Source organism: Thermobia domestica, chromosome 11 (genome assembly GCF_964235325.1).
Source record: "Thermobia domestica chromosome 11, izTheDome1.hap1.1, whole genome shotgun sequence".
NCBI lineage: Eukaryota > Metazoa > Arthropoda > Insecta > Zygentoma > Lepismatidae > Thermobia > Thermobia domestica.
The window spans coordinates 69,734,429-69,748,097 of NC_137464.1; the positions used below are offsets into that span (position 1 = coordinate 69,734,429).

Here is a 13,669-nt window from a genome sequence, read left to right on the forward strand (position 1 = left end):
TGGTTTTATCAGATTTACATAAGTACACAACGATAGTATAGGGGTTCCAAGATGCAAAAAGGTAATAAGGGATTGTGAACATGATTTCCGAGCGTGTCGAACTATTAACATACTAACATAAGAGAATCATGGGTGCAAAGGTAAGTTTTGTTACTTTACGAATTATTATCGTTCGGAAAATAGGTTTTTTGCATACCATCGAAACATTATTATTATTATATATACTATGTTAAACTCATCTATCTTGGTATCTAAGCTCAGACTGTGCTGCTGTTACATATATTGGTCTCAGGAAACTTTACATGTACTATGGACAGTAAGCATGATTACTAGTGTTCATAAGGAAGCTTTGTTCCTTCGAATAAATTAATTTTAAAAGAATAAACCTAAGAAATGCCGGTTCACTTATTACTAGTAGAACAAAGTAGTTGTTCATTTTTTTAAAGATATACAAACGAACATTAGTTCTGGTTGCAATTACTTATTCAGAAATACAAAGTTACATTTAAAATTTTGTTGAGCAACATGTGTACTTTCGATACATAGAACAGTAAAATCTGGAAGAAATAAGATTTTTTTAAATACATAAGCCAATTTAAAAATATGACATGGCCATAAATGTTGCAATAGTCATTTGAAGAAATTAAAATCATGCAGTCTTAAAAAATAATTTTACAGTATTATTATCACGGAAAAGGCAAATGACGACTCAAAATACCTCTTTATAAGGAACTATGAAACACTGGTGGTATATAAATATAAAATTCATTCTCACAACGACCTAACTATTGTGCCGATATTTTTTTTTATTATGTCTGTAAGAGTCTTTCCTTATGGTTTTCACCAATTGTCTGTGGCTTTCTTCACCATAGTAAGTCATTCGCATGAAATTGGATGATTTTATAAACGCATTTTGCATTTCTGTGCAAGCGTTCTATGTAAATTAAATAGAGTCCATAAATAAATACATAAAATCAGTGATTTCTTTACAAAAGAACTGCAGATTTAGCAGCTTTTCTGTACACAATAAGAACGAAGAGTTTTGTAAGTACTAGCACGGTAAAAGTCTCTCTCTCTCTCTCTTTCTCTCTCTCTCTCTTTGGAGTGCTGATTCTTCTTTTCTTGATGTAACTAATGAACTTAACTTCAAAATGCGAGCAAAGATTAAATCGTTAACTAACGAATTTAAGACATTATTGAGTTTGTGGCCATTATAATACACTGAAACTCAAATTCGTAGACATTTAAGGTTAATACCTGGTATGTGTCTGTAGCACGAACACTCTTATAGATGCAGCGGACGCGCCTTTGGCGCGGGAGACCCGGGTTCGATTCCCGGCGGGAGCTCAGGTGGTTCGGTTCCACGTTAATCAGTAGGTCCATGTCTCATTTAGCCTCGCTGCTGAGTGGGACATTAAACTCAAAATCAACTCAACTCAACTCTTATAGACGCAATCAACGAAATAAATGTTTTCCTAATTTGCCTTAACAATTACATTAAAAATGAGTTATTTACTACTAAAAAAAAAAAAAAAAATTATTTACTATCCTTAAGAGGCTATCTAGAAGAGCAGGAAGAGGCTATCTAGAAGATTTCTACCAAATTTCTAGCTCCCTTAACATACTTAGTAACAATTTATTGTATTTTTCTTAACATAAAACTATGTTATCTTACCAGTAGACGGTGGAGCTGCTGGGACTGGAACAGTAGGCGTTATGATTATTTGGGGCTGTGTAGGAACTCCTTGCGTTACAGATACTTGGGGGGGAATACCTGGAGGAGGTCCACTTGGCGCAGGTGGCAAAGTTCCACCACCTGTAGGAGGTGCAACAACTGCCGCACCTGTAGGTGGTGGTACCATCCTCTGTGAAGAAAAACAAAGTGATTCATTATAATCAGTTAAAGCACGTAAGGAACACTTTTTTAAATATTTGGTCTAGGAATTAATTCGTGCGGGTGGACAAGAGATGGCGCAACGAACGGAGCGTCCCACAGTTCCGTGTATCCACACATGTGTTGCAAACCCCTGTCATCGCGTATCGTTCGTAGTATAGGGCAGTGGATTAAAGCGTCAACAACACCAGTTTGTAGTTAAGTGAACATGGCGCAATTTGTGCCTGATAAAGTGTTTTTGCGGGGTGTCCTGCTGCATTACTTTAACATGCAGAAAAGTGCGACTGAAAGTCATCGTATTTTGGTGGAAGTGTATGGTGACCATGCTCTAGCTGAGCGAACGTGTCAGAAGTGGTTTGCACGGTTTAGAAGTGGTGATTTCGGCTTGGCAGACCAAGAGCGAGCTGGACAGCCAAAAAAATTTCAAGACGAAGAATTGACATCATTGCTCGAGCAGGATTCGTGTCAAACGCAGGAACAACTTGCAGCAGCATTAGGCGTTGATCAAACAACAGTCTCCAAACGCTTGAAAGCCATGGGAATGATTCAAAAGATGTCACATTGGGTTCCACATGAATTGAAAGACAGAGACGTTGAAAGACGAAAAACCATTTGCGAATTGCTGCTTCAACGACAGAGCAGAAAGGGGTTTCTGCATCGAATTATTACGGGTGATGAGAAGTGGATCCATTACGAGAACCCTAAACGAAAAAAGGCCTCGGTGAAACCAGGTGAACCAGGTCCATCACAACCAAAACGAGATATTCACTGTGCAAAGGTTATGCTGTGCATATGGTGGGATATGAAAGGTGTGGTGTACTATGAGCTGCTGCAACCGGGTGAAACTATGAATGGAGAACGTTATCGACGACAATTAATGCGTTTGAAGCAAGCTCTGGCCAGAACACGACCAGAATGGGAGAACAGACATGATAAACTTATTGTTCAACATGATAACGCTCGCCCACATGTCGCAAAACCGGTCAAAACCTATTTAGAAAATGTCGGATGGGAAGTTTTACCCCACCCGCCGTATTCACCAGACGTTGCTCCTTCGGACTACTACTTGTTCGATTGCATGAACAACGATTTGATTGGACAGCGGTTTACTTCTTCAGAAGATATCGAAACATGGGTCTCTGACTGGATCGCTTCCAAGGATGAGGACTTCTTTCGCCACGGAATCCGTACATTGCCTGACAGATGGGCGAAAGTGGTGGCTAGCGATGGACAATATTTTTCTTAAGGTATTTATGTACTTTGTGTTTGTACTACAGCTTCAATGTGTGCGTACCAACCGCACGAATTAATTCCTAGACCAAATAAAATAAAATTTTTCAAGGCAGGAGTCATTGGTAAGTAGCCAATTTTTGTTAGTACTAAACAAACATAAGTCACAATTATTGTCAAAACAGACACAAGTAAGAAAACTGTAGAAATTGAATGAGACAATTGCACTTATTACATTTCTTGAACTTCCACAGAGTCACTATGAAACTTTCTTGATATTACTCAAAACTTGTCTGAAGAGTACAGATGAGGTTGAGAAATAAACGAGTTCCCATTGAAAACTTCGGTAATTACTAAATGACAAGACGTATACAAAGGTTAGTCCACGTGAATGTTTTAATCATGCATCAGTTAAGTTCCTTAAGCTATACAAAAAAACTGCCTAAAATTTGTAGGTTTCATAGGAACTTTTTCATTATGTTATATTTTCACGAGAATAAACTGCATGGTAACCAGCCAACTTTCATGACAGAAAAATAAACAGATCCCAAAGAGGCATGTGTCTTATACAAAGTGTTGGCTAGTATTATTAATTTTAGTTTTTTAAAGAAAATATACTTAGGTTTTGAAATTACCGTATTTGCTAACGTATAAGACATATTTTTTACTTTTCCTTTGAGAATGAGTTCAAAAACGGAATGTGTCTTACTCGTCGATACAGGGAACTTCTTTTTTTCTCAATTCTAAGTTATTCGATGTCTTCCTTACGATGTATAAGAGCACTGCAGATACATACAGGTGAGAGACTTAGTAAGTTAAATTTAGATACATTTGCACTATTTATTGTTTCACAATACGTACGTTTTTCTCTGCACGCACAAACGCTATATGTTCCTAACGAGCGTGCGTTCCTACGTTTAATTACTGGTAACTCCATATATGTTGTGTTCCTTGTTAAAATGACACTTTACATAAAAAAAGTAATGTGCAGTGAAAATATTTTTCCTCAAAATCAAATACAGAAAATGGAGTGTCTTACTCTCTATACACTGGCAAATACAGTATATATATATATACTAGCATCAATTACCCGTCTCGCTGGCTAGTCACTTTTCACTATTACTAAAGCGCTCTTTGATATCGGTTATTTTCGATGATTTTTATATCTCCCCCTCCCTTCCCCATGTTGCGGGGCACGGCATCGGAAGTGTCATTGTTCATCTCAGCGACCCCGGAAACTATGAATTCGACACTGATATTGGTCATTTCGATCACTTTTATATATATATTCCCCCTCCCCCAAGTTGCAGGCCTGAATTTGGATTTAAGGGCATCAGAAGTGTCACTGTTCATCTCAGCGACCCCGAAAACTATGGATTCGACTCTAATATCGGTCATTTCCGATCATTTTTAAATGTCTCTCCCTCACCCACCTTAAAGTTATAACGTCAAAGTGATATGACAAAAACCATCTCAGGTTTAAACTTTATCTGAGTTGTAAATTTGATCGAGATCGGTCCGGTGGTTCAAGAGTTACTAAGTTTTATTTATTTTTTTTAACTGCTCCCTTTCCCCTCCCCTACGTACTATCGTCAAATTGAATAGATAAATGGACCAGATAATGAATAGATAAATACCATCCCCAGCCCGAAACTCATCTATGTTGAAAATTTGATCGAGATCGGTCGGATGGTTCAAGAGTGATGAAGTCACAAATATCGTTACTTTCATTTTTATTTTTTACATATATATCTCTCCCTTCCCCTCCCCTACGTTGCTCCGTCAAAGTTAAATGACAAAAATTATCCCAGGTCAGAACGTCATCTACGTTGAAAATTTGATCGAGATCGGTTGGGTGATTCAAGAGTTAAGCTTTATTTATTTTCATATATAAATATCTCCCTCCCCTCTTCTAGGTTCTACCGTGAAGAATGAAAAAAAAAAAAAAAAAAAAAAAAAATCAGGCCAGAACCGCATCTATGTCAAAAATTTGATCGAGATCGGTCGGGCGTTTCAAGAGATTAAGAGTCACTTTCAATTTTATAATATAGATTGTTGTTGTGAGGCTATTTGAAAGTTAGTAAGCAGTTAAGAGATATGATTTTATCAGTAAACTAAGTTGCTTCTCCACTGCTTGCAAATCCGAATTTCACATTATTCCACTGCAGCACCGACAGTATACTACGAGACGTGAGCCTACAGCTTAATATGGATTCGAATTACATGTACTCATACTAAGAACTGATCCTGGTTCTCCCGCTAGTCCGGCTTCTAATTGTCACCATGCATTACTATCGAAAGTACGACAGGATAAATGTCCAAAACGGGAAAAACTCTACCTGTCTTCTTATTTCTTCTTCTCGCTGCTTTTCCCGCAACGCCTCCTGCTGCAACCGGAACAGCTCTTCCTCCTGCCTCTGCTGCAACAATATCTGTTGTTGACGTTCCTGTTCTTCCCGTTGTTTCTCAGCTAAAGCGGCCTGGCAGAATATTAAAGAAAAATATTTATTTATTTATTGCAATACAATACAAAATAGAAGTACCCAATTATAGTGTCTGTAATACTTATGTTTATTATGGAATGCACGTTTAAAATGTAGATGAGAAAATGCTTTTCCTACCTTGCATCCTGGAACTTCGAAAGAAAATATTTTCTTAAGATCAGGATGTGAAAAGACTATACCGCCTTGTAACGGTTTTCCATGTGATGCTGTTTATACTCATCGTATTTGGGAAGTGTCGATTGAATTTACTATTTTCTGTTTGCAAAGTTTTCTATTTAGACATGGATTTCTACGGAAGAATAGAACACATCACCACGTTTAAGTTGATAACATAGCGGAAGATAGATTGATAAAGGAAACAGAAGAAAGAGAACAGTCCTGAAACTCTCTATTTTTATATTTATTTACAGGATGCAAGGCATGAAAAGCTTTTATATCTGTAAATCATGTTTCTCAACCAGTAGGTCTAGTACCACTGCTTATACGTAAACCAGTACCGGGTGGTATGCACGACTAGAGTATATTATACGAAAATACTCTCTTGCTTGAAAGAAAGAAAAAGTGAAGTGTGGCCGAATTGAACTGAAGTACCATTTTACGATTTTCAGCGTCCCGAATTATGACTGAGAGAAACACATTATGCGACTAAACACCAAATAATCCAAAGCAGTTACAAAGTGTGAGACAGAAACTTAGTAATAGATGTCAATTTCTACCGAAGATCTGTATGTAATGACTATCGAGATATCGATATGGTTATTTCGTTAAAATTTTGTGTTGGTAGCAGTGAAGTTACCGACATTAATTTTATTTTTTGTACCTCTTATATGGTTCACAATTTTTGTTCCAATAAGCTGACGCTACGGGTCTTCTGTTTCGTCTGTTTTCGGTTTAAATTTTCATTAGAATCTCTGATAGGGTTTCTATAAGCTCTGATAAAAGAAATTTCCTGACTCTTCATAAGAATTTCATGACCACATGAAATTCTTGTGAAATAGGCCTGAACAATTTGGTAACTTCTCTTTAGCATGTTTCTGTACTGACTTAGCTTTTATTTTCATATATATTGTCACTTTCTTCGTCTTTTAAAAAGAGACCACAATTGTTTATAAACAAGATTACATCTCTTTACCGACATACAAATATGATCAAAACTGTAAGATACAATGAAAAACAGCAGTTTGTGTAAATTAAAACTAATTCAATTATAACTGAAAACAAGATTAACGCAAAATCGTCATCAAATACTCACTTCTCCACCCCCACCCCCCACCCCCGCTTTCAACGAGTTACTGAAATTTATCTCCTTTCCATCGTAATCTCTGTTAAGTTTGGTATCAATAGTTAGCTACTTTTTTACATTTTCCCGTTTCAGACATATCCTGTATTGCTCCAAGTCTATCATCCGACATTCTCTTTTATTTATTATTATTATTATTTTGTGCTCACTCATCTCTTCCTCCTGCTTGTGCAAATATTCTTCGTAATGTCTCCCGCTTTACGTAAAGCATCATCCTTCTGATGCCCTGTACGTGTTCAATACCTCCTGTTTTTTGTGTTTGATGATGAATATGCCTTTCTGCTACAAGTCTTTTCATACATATCTTAAATTAAGAGTGACCCTTTGACAGGAAGCTCTCCATGGACTGTTTCATTTCCACGCGAGAATGATAACCCAATTTTACTATCTTCCATAAATGTTTGTATTATTCTTTAATGCCAGCAAGAAACTTGTAAGTAGCGTCAAGTTCTAATCCTTACAACTCTGGAAGACTTGTTGAAATTTTGTTGTGTTTAGTTGGAGAAAGAGATGCATTCTTTCCTAAAAATTTTAGCAAACACATCATCTATGGTGTCATATGTACGAATTTCATCTAGACGAAAGAACCTCTTTTGATCTTCACGAAATGAATGCTGCATTACTTGAGGATCGAACGAAAATAGGCCTTTACTGCTTTGTATTACTTACTTCTCTGTTGAAGTTTGGTAATCATAGAAGTTAGGATGCAGCGGTATGCATGTAAAAATTCTAGTTTCTGTTGTTCCCTGGCCTCTGTTTCTATTTTGCCCAATAAAACGCCTGGTAGAAAATCCAATGTCCATACTCTTATTCATTATAAGATTTTCTGATTTTGTCACATTAACTCAATAGCCCTGTATCTATACATTTCAGCAGTTCTGGTTTTCACACATCGAATCATGGTTATCTCGTGAAAGTTTTCCAACAGCATCAAAGAGAATGGGACCACTGATCTTCAAGTCTGAAACCAATGCAGGAAGGGTTGGTATACTATGTTTCACGAATAAGTAGATTATTCAAAATGTAATTCATGTAACAGTGGAAGTCTTTTGTAAGGCATCAAGAAAGGAGAAAGACAGCCTTTGAAACAGTATGAAATATTTCAATGTACGATTGTGTAAGGGGAGTTTCTTTTGTTATTAAATATAACCATATTATATCACTTAACAAGTTATTAAACACTTGGTATTATTTTGTAAATAAAATAAAAAAAGAAAAAGAATTGTGTCTACTTTTTCAGAATTTTTACGAAATGTTACGGAAAACTACAGATTTTCCAATTTTGCTGCTGACATAGACACTATAAATCACATAAACAGGCGTTTATCTTTTGAAACGAACATACCAAGAAAATTTACATCGTTGTTAAATATAATTATATAACTTGAAAACAAAAGAAAAATGAAAACATGTAGTAACAACGATTACCTGCTGCAAACGGAGCAACTCTTCTTGTTTCTGTTGTTCAATCATTAGCTGCTGTTGCTGAACCTTGTTCTGCAGCTCAGGATCTTCCATCTATAAGAAAGAAATATATATCAAATCTTTGCCTCTATATCGAGTGAGGTAGGTTACTTTCAAATTAGAATGATGCTGAAATGTAGCTGAATAGTGTTAAAAGAGTTAGTAAAATGAAGGAGAAATAAACACAAAACAAAACGAAACAAAAACAAAGAAGTATACCGAAAGTACACACATCCCAGATATGTAAACATACAGGAAACTTTTAACATTTCACTGGACCATGCTAAATAATATTTGGCAGAAACCTTATTTCAAGTGGTGTTACCATCTTAAATTCTATCAAATGTGAACTTCGTGCAATAGTGCGTATAGTTTATGAATAAAAAAAAGAAGAGATTCAGATAAAAAAAAAAAAAAAAAAAAAAAAAAACGAAGGTCTGGCAGAAATTCAGGTAGTGCCATCAAGTGATGCAGTGGATTTTTTAGAAAAGACATATGGGTGCTGGGTGCGTGACCAACAACGAAAGAGTAGATGTCATTGATATCAGTCAATATTACCCATAAAACAGAGCGGATTCGATGGCGCGCCCATCAATTTTCACTTGTTTCTATGTCTTAAATAATGGAAGATGTTATAAAAGGACAGGGGAGGGGTGAAACTTGCAGAGTATATAGAACTATGATCAACATCTTCAATGCAAACTTAAATTTCAAATGGAAATGGAGGCAAGATATATATCAAATAATCGTGAGCTCAGAAATCCAAAGGTGTAATAGTTTCTTTCATATCGTGTATGGTTTGCATATTATGAACACTGTAGATTTTTGATTTTTGCTAAGTCTTAAAATCACCTACCAATGGTACGCTTCAGCACATGCTCCCGTACGCATAGCCATCCCGTCTATTGCAAAAAAAGTAGTCGCCATATCCACTCCGAGTGCACACGCAGAAAAATGTTCGATGAAATGTGGTCACATGCATACTGAATGCGTTTTTGTTAAGTGTCTTATATCTCAGGATTTCTAAGTATACCGGTAAACTACCTGCTGCAGATGGCCCTACAGATAGAAATCAAGGGGTTTGAGATCAGATGACCTGGGCAGTATTCCGTGGAACCACACGCCCAAACCATTCCCTGCGAATTGTGCATCCAGTCAGATGCACACCAATGTCACAGAACGGAAGGGTCTCATTGTGTTAAAATAATAAGTTGCCATCTGAATTGAGAAGGGAAGAAACCACAAATTCCTGAAGCATCATCAGCTACTGTTGCGCCGTTAAAATAGTGACGACAAAATAGACCAATGATGTGGGCGGTTATTTATATGCCACATCGCACCATTACTTTTACAGGACTGTTCCTTTGTCAGAGGATTCTTAAATTACCTGTAATGATAAGAGATCCTACCAATAACAAAGATTACTTTGGGTTTTTCAGCTCACGTCAGTGTTACTTGATATGCGACATGATTCCACCATCCCATTTGAAATTTCGAACTTGCATTCAAGATGAGATCATGGTCGCCATGTATTCCTTTTTAATCCCATGTCACATCAACCGATTTCAGGGATGTTCAAAAACTGGATTCATTGTTTTCATACGTGGGAAAAGTCATTTGGTGAAATAGCGCTGGATGCAGCTAGATCAAACCCAGAAAGGAAAGCATAGGGTAGTAATTCATTTTTTATGATAGACACATTGTCAGGTTCATTTTAGCTTTGACTTTTGTAGTTAGAAGATAAGAAGCTTAAGAGAAACGGTTGGAGGAATTACAATTGAAGAAACAAATTTCTTGAAAGAAGGTTTTGGATTAAGATTTACTATCTCTTGCTTTATATTATATATTTACTTTTTTATTTTGTGCACTGTCTTCTTAACTCAAAAATGTCTGTGTTTGTGGGCCAAAATCAATCTGGGTTGAAAAATATGGAGTTAGTAAGTACGCTATTTCTAGCGTTTTAAAAAAACATAAATACCGCAGCACACACAACGAATTATAGACGTACCTCTTTTACTTTCAAATTAATCTAGCAATATCTATAGTAGATATACTGTGAGGTGCTTTCCCTCTTTCGCTTTACCTTATCTTCAGGGAAGGGAAAACCCCGACAACATATCTATCAGTAATCGGTGTGTTTACCGAGTTCAGGACTGAAACAATCATAATAACTCTCAAATAACTCTAAACTCATGATTATCAGACATTGAATAAGTAAGCTCTACTGGAATGAGACTAAACAGGGTTACGAAGCGTTGACTCATGAGTGCAAGGCATAATATATTGTACCTAGCGATTTTCAAGATGGCTAGTCTGAACTCAATAATTTTCTCCTACAGAACTCAAACTCATAATATCGGAAATTCAGAGATGGGGAGTCAGTCATGATAATATAATGTGTGTTAAACTCCTTTATCTACTTCCATACATCGCTGAACCCTGCTCCGTGGTCCAAACTGTACATAAACACACTAATACACTGGCTTATTGACCACTGTCATAATCCAAGTTCCAACGGTCCGTAGTTCGAGTCTCTGCTGCACTGTAAAAGTCCGGTGAGCTAGGCATCCTTAGGCTGACAAAGCAAATGAAGTGGATCAGCTGGTTATTCTTAAAACACTAACGATAGAGAAAACCGAGATAAACCAGTACACAAGATTTCTCGTCCTCTTCGGTGATGTCAATTGGAGATACGTATCTGCGTTTTTAATCCATTTTCGCAGGTAGCGATTGGTTTGTTCAGAATCACGGATTTGCACAGAGTATGGATGCCAAAGGTGATCTTTGGATTTCTTGTTAGCGTTGGAGCTTGAACTGAAAACTCGACTTTTTGTTTAGCAGAAATTTTCCTTGCTTGAGTTTGTGTCAGCAAGGAGATACTTTCCTTGATATTCACTGCAGGAAATATCCGTTGAGGAAAATAAATAAAATAAAATGGAAATGAGGACATGGGAGAAGAGAAAAGCAAAGAATAATTCTTGACTTTACCCAGGCATTGCTCCATTCCAATATGTTTTACATTTATTTTATTTTATTTTTTCCACAAAACTGACTATTACAGAAAATTTCCTTTCAATTAATTATTGAACCGTTTCCTGACTGAAATCGAAACGTATGGTTGAAAACTGCATTAAACTTCGAAACCAGCGACTGAAGACCATAACTAAAGCAAAAGAAACAACAAACAACCAAGAAATATTGTGATTACATCAGGGTTTGCCCAAGTGGGCCCAGCCCGAAAAAACCCACCGGGTTTTTTCGGGTTGGACCCACCTGAAAAAACCCACCTGGGCTTTTGAGCTTTTTGTTAATATATTATTGCTACAGCTAAGTTGATCACATTGAAAGTGATTTTTATCAAATTTTGGACTTTCCTCGGGCGAATTAAATGCTTTCACGTTAACGTATACAACAACATTCTACATAAGACCTTTATAAAGTTCTGAATGCACTGAATAAATGAAAAAACCTTACCTTAGCTTGAGATAATTATACAACAAATTAATGTATTGATTATGCTTATAGCCTTATTTAAAAATTGCAATTTTATATTTTAGAAAATACTTTCCGTAAATAGTGTGCTCGCCGACTCGGCTATACCGAGGGACGTTATCTCTCATAGGGGACACCGGGGCACATTGTCACAATTTTCACGTTTTATTTTCTTGTGATGCTCGTCTAAGGCCGAAAATTATAATTTTTAGTATACACATACTTTATTATCTTGTGCATAACATATATTTCTCTGTCCGATGTAACTCGCTCTGAACTGGACTTATGTACTATGTTTTATGATCAATACAGTTGTGACAATGTACCCTATATGCGGGGTAAGTTGTCACAATATACGGGGCAAATTGTCACATGTTATTCTTGTGGCACTTTCCAGAAATTGGTAGATATTATTAATGCAACTATTACTAAAGCAAAAAGGCTGTAAATGTTACCAGCATTAAATACTTAGCGTCTGAAAGAGAATCAAAACATAATTAAATGAAAGGGGAAACTATATTGGTTAAATAGGTAAAAAATAGGGGGACCTTGTGATTGTTGAATCAATATTGAACCACTCTTAAAACTGTCATATATGCCTTGGGCTCCATAGCTTATATTATCTCAACCTAAAAGATTTATTGTTACATCAAGTTTTGTAGGAAAACCAAAACGGCCATGAAAACAGAACTAACTCATAGCTAAGGAATCAAAACTACAAACTGAAAAGTCATAACAAAATGACGAAATTATCAAATCATAGCCTACTTCTCCAATAAGCCAACACAAAATTAACCAATTGCATTTAAGTTGTTTCTGATTGTAGTTTATGAATTGCAAAGAATTCCTCTGATAGGACTACTGTATAGCTAAAAGAGGAGTAAATATTATTACGAAGTTTAGTTGCGTTTTATTAGTACGCACCGCAAACTAGTTTGAAAATGTTTATCCTTTTGCTTCTACAAAGTACCATACCTGGAGGTCATCGTCAGAGTCACAGTTAATACACACGTAAAACAAGTTCTGCTTCCCTCAGTTTTCGTAGGCCGATTCCGTACATCGAATGCACTGAATCCACTTCTCGCTACATGTACTCGTACTGTATGGATCGCCATAAACTGAACACAATGTATCGTCGTCCTCTGAGGAAGAATCGTAATCTTCTTTGGACCTTCGTTGACATTGTTTATAGGTGCAAAACTGTTTCCTTGGGGAGTTCTTATAGCAAGATCACCATGTCTTCAGAAATACCGGATACCAGTCTGGGTCAGCAATGGCCTTTTCTTTCCACGACTATGGCCATTTCAATCCTAGCGCTTTTGCATAGTTGTAAGCCAAATCGCAAACCTCTTTTGTAGTGAGTCCAAATTATATGTGCAAAACTTGTTTTTTTATGATACTAGTAATACTTCCTAGTATTACGAAGAGTAACCTAATGTAAATGAGCATTGGCCGAACTGTGGTTCGCCATCTGTAACACGTGCACAGAATCTTACCAATGTTCTGTAGTGGACATGAAATTCTTTAGCAGCTTTAGGCCTACGTATTAATATGGGGTTGTTATTTCTTTTCATAGCTCTTGCTGCAACCAGCAGATCTTTCATTGGTGGTGCTTTCCTCTCTGTCTTTCTTTAGTATATTCTCACTGTCTGCGAAACAGAGTGGGGCACATTGTCATAGTGACAACATGCCCTGTCTTATTTGTGACAACTTGCCCCACGCGTCGCCATTACTCTTTTTTCAAAATATCTATACCAAACGACAAGAGGCTAAGCGGTTAGCGTA

General features: G+C 36.7%; 1 protein-coding gene across 4 annotated transcripts in view; it reads right to left on the reverse strand.

Annotated features, from left to right (window-relative positions):
• The window catches only part of LOC145664158 (splicing factor 3B subunit 2-like), an 80,345-nt gene that overhangs the window by 44,019 nt on the left and 22,657 nt on the right, over positions 1-13,669 (reverse strand). For all 4 annotated transcript variants that reach the window (XM_081730565.1, XM_081730562.1, XM_081730563.1 and 1 more), the window contains exons 3-5: positions 8,357-8,446; positions 5,464-5,604; positions 1,676-1,865 (exon numbers count right to left, since the gene is read on the reverse strand). In XM_081730565.1, the coding sequence (XP_081586691.1) occupies positions 1,676-1,865; positions 5,464-5,604; positions 8,357-8,446 (421 nt within the window). The remainder of the gene's footprint in view (positions 1-1,675; positions 1,866-5,463; positions 5,605-8,356; positions 8,447-13,669) is intronic.